General features: G+C 55.8%; 1 protein-coding gene across 1 annotated transcript; it reads left to right on the forward strand.

Annotated features, from left to right (window-relative positions):
• Positions 1–4,959: 4,959 nt before the first annotated feature.
• On the forward strand, positions 4,960–11,788 carry KLHL17 (kelch like family member 17). Its single transcript, XM_042831645.1, has 11 exons — positions 4,960–5,170; positions 5,716–5,837; positions 6,210–6,431; positions 7,207–7,323; positions 7,772–7,985; positions 8,099–8,243; positions 8,363–8,530; positions 8,890–8,978; positions 10,021–10,094; positions 11,156–11,337; positions 11,560–11,788. Exons 1-11 carry the CDS (start codon positions 4,960–4,962, stop codon positions 11,786–11,788), a joined length of 1,773 nt encoding a protein of 590 aa, XP_042687579.1.
• Positions 11,789–12,120: the final 332 nt, after the last annotated feature.

Here is a 12,120-nt window from a genome sequence, read left to right on the forward strand (position 1 = left end):
CAGCGAAGTAATCAGAGAATCATGAAATCATTCAGGTAGGAGAAGACCACTGATGCCCCCAAATCCTATCCCAGCCCATCCCCACGGTGCCCACTGACCACAGGCTGTTCCAAGCTGGCCCGATGCCACCCGCTGCAGTCACCATCGCTGTGCAGAGCAGGCAGGTGGGAGGGCACAGTGCTAATTGAAGGGCAATGGCAAAAGGTGCCATTGGGGTGTTCCATGACAAGTCTGGGAGCCAGGAGTGCAGTGTTCCTCCCCCAGGGGCTGCCTGCACCTGGCCCAGGCTCTGCTTGTGACTCTGTTTGCCTTTCTGGAGAGGGAGTTGGGGTCAGAGGTGTCTGTCAGAGGAGCTCATGAGTGCCACTGTGATGGGTAGTGCAGTTGGAGCTGTTAGTTGTTGCCTGAAGGGACCTTCTCCATGCCTCTGTGTGGAGGTTTGACACTGCTTGTGCCATAAAGCAGTGCTGGATGTGACAGCTGCTCTCCATTGTATGCTGAGTGATGCTGGGAAGGGGGATTTGGGACATGGCCCACATTTCCAGCCCTTGGCAGAGGCAGGAGGATTTGCTTTTGTTTGGATTTTGGTGTGCTTTGTGCTGGACTGTAGGAGCTGCTGTGTGATCCCAGTGCAGCTGGAGACCTGCGCCTTTTGCTGAGCATCTCAAAGGCATCTTTATGAATTAGTTTCCATTGCTTGTTTCTTCCCATTGCTGGAACTGAAACCATTCGGGCCTGAACCATTACTTGATGTTACCCAAACGTCAGCACAGCTGCCTCTGAGTCCATCAGCTGTGCATGGAGCTGAGCCCATCCCCCTTGTGCAAGCAACGTGAGAGCTGCATTGAGGATATCTGCAGGAAGAGTGGCTGCCTGGGTGGGGTGTGCATGGGGCAGGGAGCAGAGCATGCACCCAGGGAGGCACGAGGCAGGCCGGGCTGAAATCCTTTCTCTTTTTTCACGTATGGCAGCAAAGGCATTTCTGAATAAGGGTTGGGGGAACTGGGATCCAAACAAAATGCCCCAGGAGAAATGGGGAGAAAAGCTTCCAATAGGAGACCTCCAGCCTTCTGTATTCACCAGAACCTATTGATTACAACCCGCTGAGCTGCTGAAAGGCACTGACGAGGTCAATGTGCTGAATGCCCTTCTTGCCTGAAGCCAGCGCTGTGTCTGTGCTGTAGAGCTGGCAATTGTGTGCAGTGTTCCCCTGCCCTCCCCACCCCCTTGCCAAGGCTCCACATCCTCTCTGGCAGCTTGTCACTTCTCTGCAGATGTCTAGACAGGAGGATTCAGCGCGTGTCACTTATGCCTAATTCATTAAAAAAACACACACAACACAACCCTACTGAGAGCTGGGGATTCTCAGTCCTGCAGACTCAGCGCTGTCTGTGGCTCTCAGATTAATTCCGCTGCTTGCAGGAGCAGCACAGGCCTTGCTTGCCACCCACAGCACGAGGGTTTGGGGAACAGAAGGAGGATGTGAGGGATGGGAGGACACAACCAGCTCCATATGGGGGCTCTGCCACCCCATGGGGTCATTGCAGCAGCAGTGCTGGATCTGCAGCTCGGAGCAGTGCACTTGCGGCTCCTGAGCTATTAGTGCCCTCTGCTTCCTCACAATTGGTGACTTCATCTCTTCCAGGCTGAACACTTGATTAACCTCATGTTAAAGAGGAGCTGCTGCGTGCTGTCCGTTCAGATTCCCTGGATGAATGCAGAGTGAGGAGAGGCTGAATTTCTCAGTGCTGTAGTGAGGGCACAGAGTGTCCTGTCTGTGCCAGTGATGCCAGCACAAGCTCTGCTGAGGACAATTACCCAGATTTAGTGCCCTGGGTGTATACAGCTGGATGATTTCCAACCTGCTTCAATCATGTTTGCTGTCGGGAAGGGAGCGGGAGTGGTAGCAGGGCAATATATTCTACCATGAGCCGTGTCAGGCCCTCTGAAATCAGCAAAAATTTGGGCTATCTCAGTTGGAGGTATAAGGGCAGGTAGTGTGCATCAGCTGCAGCTTGTGCAAACGGCGCTGCTGTCTCAGAGCTGCCTGCTGCAAGAGGATTACTGATGTTAGCTTAAAGCTTCTCTTCAAACGCAGCCCTCAGAGCCCAGGGATGCACCAGAAGGGGTGGCTCAGCAAGAGCACACAGCTTCACGGGACCTCCGTGATGCCAGATGGAAGGGGAGATGTGTGGGCAGCCTGTATTGTGCCCAGCCAGGTCCCTGGGTGTCCGTACTGCTGTGTTCGTGGCCTCACGCTGCAGCAGCACAACAGCAGCTATTGTTCCTGCCAGCTCAGCTCATGATTGTGTCTCATGATTGCTGAAGGGAAGGAGCAGTTCCCGGAATGCAGGAGAACATCTTCTCCACAGCCTGGCTCCAAGAGGGAGGAAGATGCTTCCCTACCCGAGCTGGGCAGCAGTTGCCTGTGCCCCCTGTTCTGTCCAGTCTGGCTTTTCTCTGAGCTTTAACATTAACTGGGTATCTCTGTTCATTATGGGAATGCTGGATGCAGAAGGATGCTTGCTGGGAAACGATTCAGGACCCATCGCAGTGGGGTTAGAGTGGGATTCTGAGTGCTGGTGTAGGGCTGTTTTCCCCCTCTCCCCTCCCCTGGCCAGCTGTGCAGGATATCTGCTGGCAGACAGAAACCTCCACCCAGGGCAGCCAACAAAGGGCCGCTCTGCTGGGCCTGGCTGGGGAAGGGGCCATCAGCGAGCTTCTCCCCAGAGAATGCTCTGCTCTCTGCTTATTGCTCAGCATGCTTCTCTTCACTCTCAGCAAAATATGTTTTATTTTTTTGTGTGCGGAGAGAACAGGCCTCCCTTTGGGCAGGGATCATTTGCATTCATTAACAGAGCTGTTATGCATGGCCACGCTCTGTCGCAGAGGAGCCAAACAAACGCCTGCTTTTTTTTTTGTCATAACCCAGGAGTGCTTACAAGTCAGCACTGCATCCGCTCCAGCTGATGCATAACACGTGCACTTGGGCTGCTGCACACCCCACAAAAGTGGGTTTGTATGGACTTCCCTCCCCCCCGGAGCCCTGCACACTGCCTTACTGTCTCCTGTGGTCCAAATGATGTTCCCCATGAATTATATCTTAGCAGGGCTCATAGACTTTCATTTCCTGGGAATGAAGTTTGCTTTTCCGTGTGCTGATGCATGGGGCCAGGAGGGAGGAGGGCTTTGTAGGAGCTGTTTCCTTGTGTAGCTCCTAAAGGAGGGCCCGTCCATGGGGTGGGGATGCTGCTGGGTGCCCAGTGGGAGGGAGGTTAGGGTGGTGTCTCCCTTGGGTGCTGCTTGGTTGCTTTGGAGCCCGATGGCGCAGCTGGCAGCACAGAGCACTGGGGCATAGGAGGTGCTGGTGGGGCTCTGACCCTGCTCAGAGGTTCACTGCAGGGAATAATGTCACCCTTGTCACTTCTGCATCTGTGCTTGCCCGGAGTTGTGCAATGACTCAGTGGCAGGGCTGGGAAGAGAGCCCAATGCTTCCGACCCTCTTTGGAAATGCATTTGATTGCTGGAGCTGAGGATGCGCTGGCAGCAATGTACCCTTCAGCTGTGCCCTCTGTCTGTCCCCACCTCTGCAACCACATCCTGTGCCACCCCCTGGAGGCACGCTGTCCTTCCCACCCTACAAGCACTCTGTCCTACTTTGTCCCCTCCATGCCCTCCCAACAGTGATGGAGAGAAGGATGCTTGGTGGTGCATTAAAGAGAGGCACCAACTGGAGCAGGTTGGGAGGACCCTCAGGCTTGCAGCCAGGGGAGGGGAATAAAGGAGGGAGAGAAACATCTGCTCCTCTGCTAAATCAGGTCTGGTCCCAGGTGCTGATACTGCAGTGCCTTCATGCAGCAGGGTCCACAAGTGTTCCTTATAGGCATGTCCTGGGGATGCTGCAGCTTTCTGCAGAGCTCAGCTCAGTGCTTAACTGAAGGGCATGGAGCACCCTGCTCTCACTGCTGGAAAGCGTTGCTTTCACGATGCTCCCGCCCTGGCAGCGAAGAGGGAATCTCACATCACACTGATGATGCACGGAGAAGAGGGCATTGCAGGCCTCTCTCCCACTCAAAAAAGATGTTTATTCATCTTTTCCCTCCCCCAGACGCTGGTACATGACACAACTGCTATTTGAACATGAATAGAGCTTCAGCAGCTCAGCCGGCGCAGCGTGGGGGGCTCTATTTTTAGGCTGGAGATGTGGAGGTGTGGCGAGGCAATGGGGAGCAGAGGGGATTCTCTATCCGCAGGGATGCGGGGGCTGGTGGATGGATGCAGCACGATGACTTCCTTCCTTCCTCCATGCTCCCCTCCTCCCTCCTGGGCAGCTGGGCTGTGCCTGGGTAGGAGATGCAGGAGGGCAGCGTGTCCTGTTTGTTGCTTGTTTAAGCTTTATAGAGTCAGAGAACATTCTGAGTTGGAAGGGAACCCATAAGGATCACTGGGTCATGTTTGTTGTCCACTGTAGCTTATTTAGGCTGTGTCTAATCACAGAATCACAGAATGGCCCAAGTTGGAAGGGACCTCAAGGATGATGAATCTCCAACCCCCCTGCCACACACAGGGCCACCAACCTCCACATTTAATACCAACCCAGGCTGCCCAGGGCACCATCCAACCTCCAGGGATGGACGGGGCATCCACAGCCTCTCTGGGCAGCTGTTCCAGCACCTCACCACTCTCATAGTAAAGAATTTGAATCAATACAAGACAGGTGTGCCCCAGTGAGGCGTCTGAGGTTGGTGATGTGATGGACATGTTGTGGAGCAGTGCCCTTTTGACGGCAGGTGAGGAGGATGCTGACCCACGGATGGGCTGGGCACAGAGCAGTGAAGACCCTCAGCCCGTATACTTGAGAGCCATGGAAGTTGTGTGGATCTCAAGCCATTCCTTCAGGATAACACGTTGTTTTTCTCACTGCAGTGAGGCCGGGAAGGGAGAGCTCCCAGCACAGCCATGGAGGGCGGCGTGCAGCTCCTCAACCGCGATGGCCACAGCATCTCACACAACTCCAAGCGCCATTACCACGACGCCTTCGTGTGCATGAACCGCATGCGGCAGCGCGGGCTGCTCTGCGACATCGTGCTGCACGTGGGCACCAAGGAGATCAAGGCCCACAAGGTGGTGCTGGCGTCCTGCAGCCCTTACTTCCACGCCATGTTCACAAGCAAGTAGCCTCCTTCTCTCTTCCTCTCTATCCCTCTCTTTGCTGCACACCTCTACCCTTTCTGTCCATCTCCTACCTCATGGAAGTGTGACGTCAGCGTATCATCGATATGAGAAAGCAAACTTCCTCCTTTGGCTCCCTTCTGTGAAGCTACCCTGGTAGCTTGGGTGAGACCCATTCCCTGCAATGCACTGCTGCTTCTCCCTGCTGAGAAGAGAGCAGGAGACCTTCCTTGGCCTTGATGCCAGGCTGTGGAGGTGGAGGGTTCTGTCTCCAGAAGAGGAAGGAGCCAAGGGCGCAGCCTCACATCCCCTTTCTGTAGCCTCTGGGCTCTTCCAGGAGCCATCTCTTTATCAGGCAGAGCTGAGCTCATGGTTTATTGCTAGCTTGCATCCCCTCTCCCAGACAACCTTCTGCACCACTGTGTTGTCTGCCTACAGTTCAGCCAGGCCACAAACGTCTCATAGACATGGAACAGGAGCTAGATGACAAGAAAGAAACATGCTGAGGGCTATTGTTCATATCTGGTGTCTGTGTTGCCCCAGATGAGATGAGTGAGAGCCGCCAGACCCATGTGACACTGCACGACATCGACCCACAGGCCCTGGAGCAGTTGGTGCAATATGCTTACACAGCAGAGATCGTGGTGGGCGAGGGCAATGTGCAGGTAGGAGCCCCCCCAGACCCATCTATCGCACAAAGCCTTACCTCTGGAGTTCTCCTCTCCCTCAGCTCAGGGCTTTCTGCTGTTGCTGCATCTAACAGTGGTCGTCTGCTCTCCTGCAGCTGCTGTGAATGGGAGTGCTCCTTAAAGCACTACTGCAGTGGCCATTTCCTAGCCCTGTGTGGGGTCATGGGTGTCTTTTTTGGCTCTTAAACTCCATCCTGTTGGAAACGAGGAGTGCTTTGTCCTCCGTGTGCTTGTGTGCATGAAGTTGCTCATTAAACCTGTTCTACTGTTGAAACTGGTGATGGAAATGATGTTTCCTTGCCCTGGAAGCTCCTTTTTTTTTCCCCTCCATTCTTTTCCATTGCCCAGACACTTCTCCCTGCTGCCAGCCTGCTTCAGCTCAATGGGGTGCGGGACGCATGCTGCAAGTTCCTGCTCAGCCAACTCGACCCATCCAACTGCCTGGGGATCCGGGGCTTTGCCGACACGCACTCCTGCAGTGACCTCCTCAAGTCTGCCCACAAATACGTCCTCCAGCACTTCGTGGAGGTGTCCAAGACAGAGGAGTTCATGCTGCTGCCTCTTAAACAGGTGAGATCCTGATGGAAGCACAGAGGTGTGGGACTGGCAAAGCTTTTCTTGCTCCGTTCTGAATGGCGTGGTCAGAACAGGACAGGGTTTAGCAGGGGAATGCAGCCAGATTCTGTGCTTTGGTCCTTTCTGTTTGATGGGGAAACAATACATGTGGAGAATACTGTCAGAGAGTGAGCTTAATCCCCTGTGAAATAGGGATGGGAAGGCAACGGGGAGGATAATTGCTGTCACTGGTGCCTGCCACCCGAGCTCTGAATGCTCTGCCTTCTCCCTGGGAGCACAAACCTGGGAGCCGCTTTGCTCCATCCATCCCTGGGGCTGTGGGGTGCATGGCAGCAAGGGGGGGATGAGTCTCCACCTGCTCCAGCTCTGTCCTTGGCAGGCAAAGCGAGCACGCTGCGAGCAGCCAGAGCACCTGGCTCCATCCCATGAAATATTGAAGGGACCTGTGCAAGCACAGTCGTCCGCCTGATCTCGCTGATGTTTATTGGAAGTGTCAGGCGTTGCAGCAGCTTCAGACGCAGAAATGGGGGAATGAGCCAAGGAGGGGACCGAGGGCAGAGCTGTTTCTGGGAGGAGGGGGAGGCACAGCTGCAGCCTGCTGGTGGTCCAGCTGCCCTTAGCTGTATACCCCTCGGCCACCAGCATCTGCAGGATGCTGCTTTGTACCTCTCTGTGCTGCTCTGCTGGGCCAATTCCCTGCTGTGGGAACGTGGTCCCTTCCTTCTGTGCTGCACCAGCTGGGAGTTGCCTTTTCCGTCCTTCTCTGCAGGTGCTGGACCTCATTTCTAGTGACAGCCTCAATGTGCCATCAGAGGAGGAGGTGTACCGGGCTGTGCTTAGCTGGGTCAAACATGATGTGGACAGCAGGAGACAGCATGTCCCCAGGGTGAGTCCGTTGGGGAAGGTGACCTGGTTCAACCCAGCAGCGCCTGTGTATGGCATGGGTGGGTGAGCAGGATGGGATGGAATGGCCTCACGTTGCACCAGGTGAGGTTCAGGTTGGATATTGGGAAAAACTTCTCTTAAAGAGCAGTCAGGCACTGGTACAGACCTGCCCAGGAGGTGGGGGTGTCACCATCCCTGGAGGTGTTCAAGAACTGTGGAGATGTGGCACTGAGGGATGTGGGCAGTGGGCAATATTGGTGGCAGGTGGGCGGTTGGACTAGATGATCTTAGATCCAGATTGTCTTCTCCAACCTTAATTCTGTGATTCTAAGGAGGCTGTAGGGTGGCTGGAGGATGGGCCGTGGGCAGAAATAGGAAGGGAAGAAATGGGGGCTGCACTGCCGGACCCTTCCCACCCCACAGACGGGATGCAACCCCTCTCCTTTCAGCTCATGAAGTGCGTGAGGCTGCCCCTGCTGAGCCGGGACTTCCTGATGAGCAACGTGGACACGGAGCTGCTGGTGCGGCACCACTCGGAATGCAAGGACCTGCTGATCGAAGCCCTCAAGTACCACCTCATGCCTGAGCAGAGGGGGGTCCTCAGCAACAGCAGGACCAGGCCACGGCGCTGCGAGGGGGCCAGCACTGTGCTCTTTGCTGTGGGTAAGGCTCTCCCAACGAGGGGATTACCCTCAGACCCTGCCCAAAGCTCCAGCTTTCCAAGCTTTCCCGAGGTTTACCCTTGGCCTCGGGGACGATGAGTGCTCTGTTTGCAGGTGGGGGCAGCCTGTTTGCCATCCACGGGGACTGCGAGGCTTACGACACGCGGACGGACCGCTGGCACATGGTGGCCTCCATGTCGACCCGCAGGGCCAGGGTGGGCGTCGCGGCCATTGGGAACAAGCTGTACGCCGTGGGAGGGTAAGGGGACAAAGGGACAGGGGTGGGAGCAGGGATCTGAGCCAGGCCCTGGGTCCAGCTCACAGACCGTACAGTCTGAACTTCCCGGCTCTCACACTCTCTGTTTTTTCTCCCTTCAGTTATGATGGGACCTCAGATTTGGCCACGGTGGAGTCCTACGATCCTGTCACCAACTCCTGGCAGCCGGAGGTGTCCATGGGCACAAGGAGGAGCTGCCTGGGTGTAGCAGCACTTCATGGGCTTCTCTATGCTGCTGGGGGATACGATGGGGCCTCATGCCTGAACAGGTAGGGAATGGCTCGCTGCGGGCTCCTCCATTTCTCTTGCATGCTCTGTCCTTGATGCTGGGTGCTGGGAAGCCCACGAGGTCTGCTCCTGACTGAGTAGGTTTCTTGCAATCCAGCTCTGTCTTCCAGTTTCTTTGGCCCAGGCAGTTTCTTCAGGGAAAAACAAACAAACAGACAACACCATTTTGCAGCCCTCTGCCCCAAACCAAACGATGGCCCCTCTGTTAGTTCTTCCCTCCATTTTTCCCTCCCTTTTCCCAAGCTTCTTTGGGAGCTGCCCAGGAGGGCTTGTGTCAAAGGGCTTTGAGCTGGGCCTTGCCAGTGTCACACCTGAATTCCTGTGTCCCTGCCTGCTGCAGCGCAGAGCGGTACGACCCTCTGACAGGCACCTGGACATCCATCGCTGCCATGAGCACCAGGAGACGCTACGTCCGGGTGGCAACGCTAGGTGGGTGCTGGCATGAGGACACAACCTGCTTCTGTGCAGACTGTCTCTTGCATTTCTGGTGGTTCCTTCTGACGTCCTGTTCGAATTCCTGCCCCACCTTCCTCACATTCCCCAGCTGTGGGTCTGGGTAGCTCTGCCATCCCTCTGCTATGTCCTGACATGCTCCCTGCCTTTGCTCTGCTCCTTGGTTTCTGCAGTAGTTGGGTTTCATCACATTCTGGAGTCAGCTCCCCAGGGAACCCCACAACTTGCTCCTCAGCCCCTGTGTGCTCCCTTCTAGCTTGGAGCGAGGGGGCTGGATGCAGGAGGAGGCCACCTTATTTCTCCTCCCCTATGAAAGGCAGTTCCTTTCCTAATTATCCAAGTAGTAGTGTGGTGTCAAAACTGCCTCTACAAGAGGTGCCACAGCATTAGGTGCGATGTCTCACGACTCCATTGAGTTCTGTCCCTAAGGAGGATGTAGGATGAGAAGCGGCCACTTCATTGTTTAGTGCAGCTCTGGGGTCGATGCAAGTGAGGTTAATTGCAAGTGGGGTCGATGCAAGTGCCACCTCCCCCCCAGCTGGTGTCACACACAGCTCCTCACCACCCCACCATCAGCTGCGAGGTATCCCCTGCTGCCTCTTCCCTGCCGTCTGCTTTCAGCTCTCAGTGCTGACTCAGAGGTTCCCTCCCTTCCATCACGGCTCACACACCGCCTGCCACAGCCCTTATTGGCTTTCCCCATGCTCCAGCCCCTGCCTCTAAAAATAACCCGCTGCTCCAGCAGGGAGCACTCGCAGCTCCTGTAACGAGGAGGTCAGGAAGCAGCAGGAGGGCGAGTTCTTTGGGAAGTGCTGAGAAATTGCCTGGTGAACCTTTCACAGTGCTGCAAGGCAGGGGGGAGTGGGGAGCCGTGCTGAGAGCTGCTTGGCTGCTGGGGAGCAGGGGCACTGTGGGGGGCATGCAGCCCACAGCCCCCATGGGCACCCCATAAATCCTGTGCTGGGACTGCAGCTGTGCTTTGTAGCTAATCTGTGTGTGTGTATGACTGTCTTTGCAGAAGGCAACCTCTATGCTGTTGGGGGATATGACAGCTCATCCCACTTAGCCACAGTAGAAAAGTATGAGCCCCAGGTAATCACAGAAGAAAGCATGCCTGGTAACCCTCCTCTTCCTCCTCCTCTTCTTCCTCCTCCTCCTTTTCCTCTTCCTCCTTCTCTCCTGGTGGGTGCCTGATGAAGCCCTGCAGCCAAGCAGCAGGCACATGAGGATGTTGCAGACTGTGAGCAAGCAGCTGTACGTGGTTCTGTAGAACACAGCTGCTGTAGCTTGGGATGTGTCCACTTCCCAGCACTGTGCAGCACAGAGCTGCCTGCCTCCTTGGAGGTGCACTAAATAGAGGAGGTCTCGACCCCTTGTCCAGCTCTTTTGCAGGGTCTGGGTGCAGTCCAGAGCAAAAACTCACCCGTGCAAACTCTGAGATCTCTCTCTCAGACTTTCAGCCCCCAGAGCCCTCTCTATCCTCATTGCCTGAGGTCCTCGCTGCATCCCCTTCCCAGCAGTTACTTGGGATTGCAGTGGGTGATTGGGTCTGGGGTCCTGTAGCTCTGTTAGAGCAGGCTGCATCGCTGCAGAAAGATCAAAGCATCAGTTCCAGAAGCTTTTGGTGAGCTGTAAAGCCCCAGCTGTGCCTTGTGCAAATTTAAATTGATACAGCTCGATTCCCATGGCTGGGGTTCAGCTGTGACGTGCTGGTAGCCTGGCACAGAGCAGTGCTCAGGGAAGGGCTCTGCCAGCTGCACTGTGCTTTCCTGAGCTGTCGGCAGAGGTCTCTCCTGGGGCACTGCAGTTCTTCCTGCAGGAGAAATTCTCCTTTGCAAATTTTGCTGTTATCCGACTGCAGGTGAGCTGGAAAGGCAGCTTGGCCCTTTGTGTTTGTGGCAGCCAGAAGTGCTGTAGTCCAGCTCACAAGCATGCTCATTGCTTCTGCTCCAGGTAGCAATGGAATGAGGGTTGCTCCTCACTGGCCTTTTGGATGAAGGGGAAAGAGCTGGGATCCTGCAAGAAGTCTTTTGGTTAGGGTTAGTATTAGGGTTAGGGCACTGCCCTAATTGTCCTACCAGGGCTAACATCACAGGGACACGTGGAAAATGACCCATACCTGTGGCTTATTAATCCATATTTCCCCTTCCCAGATCAACACGTGGACGCCCATTGCCAACATGCTGAGCCGCCGGAGCAGCGCAGGGGTGGCTGTGCTGGAGGGGATGCTCTACGTGGCTGGTGGAAATGATGGGACCAGCTGCCTTAACTCTGTTGAGCGTTACAACCCCAAAACCAACACGTGGGAGAGCGTGGCACCCATGAACATCCGCAGGTAAGGAACTGCTGGGTTGCAGCTGCTGCAGGGATGGTTGGGAGCTTGTTTCTAAGAGCCTTGCTTCACTTGGCACTGCGAAATGCAGACCGTGCCCGGGGCGGGGGCCGGCTAGCCCTGCTGGCTCCGTGCTCCCTGCACAAAGGCAGCAGCATATCAAAGCAAAGGGAAAGACTGGAGGCAGTGTTTGAGCTCTGCACTGTCTCTGCGTGCTCCTTCTAGGAGCACCCACGACCTGGTGGCCATGGACGGCTGGCTGTACGCGGTGGGTGGCAACGACGGCAGCTCCAGCCTGAACTCCATCGAGAAGTACAACCCACGTACCAACAAATGGGTGGCAGCCTCCTGCATGTTCACCCGTCGCAGCAGCGTTGGGGTGGCCGTGCTGGAACTGCTCAACTTCCCACCTCCCTCATCTCCCACTCTCTCCGTGTCCTCGACGAGCCTTTGACAAAGGATCGGGACCTGCCTTACCTCCAGGGGGTCGGGGGTCCGTCCTGCGGGGCAGCCGCTCGCTGTAGGAGCAGAGCGAAGGCCTTGGCTGCCATCCCCAGCCCCTCTGCTCCCACGGAGCCTGGAGCCATCCCTGGCACACGCCTCGGATCAGCGAGCCCCAAACTGTGTTTCCTGGGGGACCACCCTCCATCCCTGGGACTCATCTCACCGCTCTCCCAAAGGGTTACGTGTTTTCTTTGGGGAAGGGGACCTCAAAACCATCGCTGCTTATTGGATTCAGGCAATCCAGCCGGTGCCACGTGGGCAGCACAGCCAACCCAGGGGCTT

This window comes from Centrocercus urophasianus, unplaced genomic scaffold, assembly GCF_019232065.1.
Source record: "Centrocercus urophasianus isolate 14NV4802_14NV808 unplaced genomic scaffold, USGS_Curo_1.0 seq_36, whole genome shotgun sequence".
NCBI classification, from domain to species: Eukaryota; Metazoa; Chordata; class Aves; order Galliformes; family Phasianidae; genus Centrocercus; species Centrocercus urophasianus.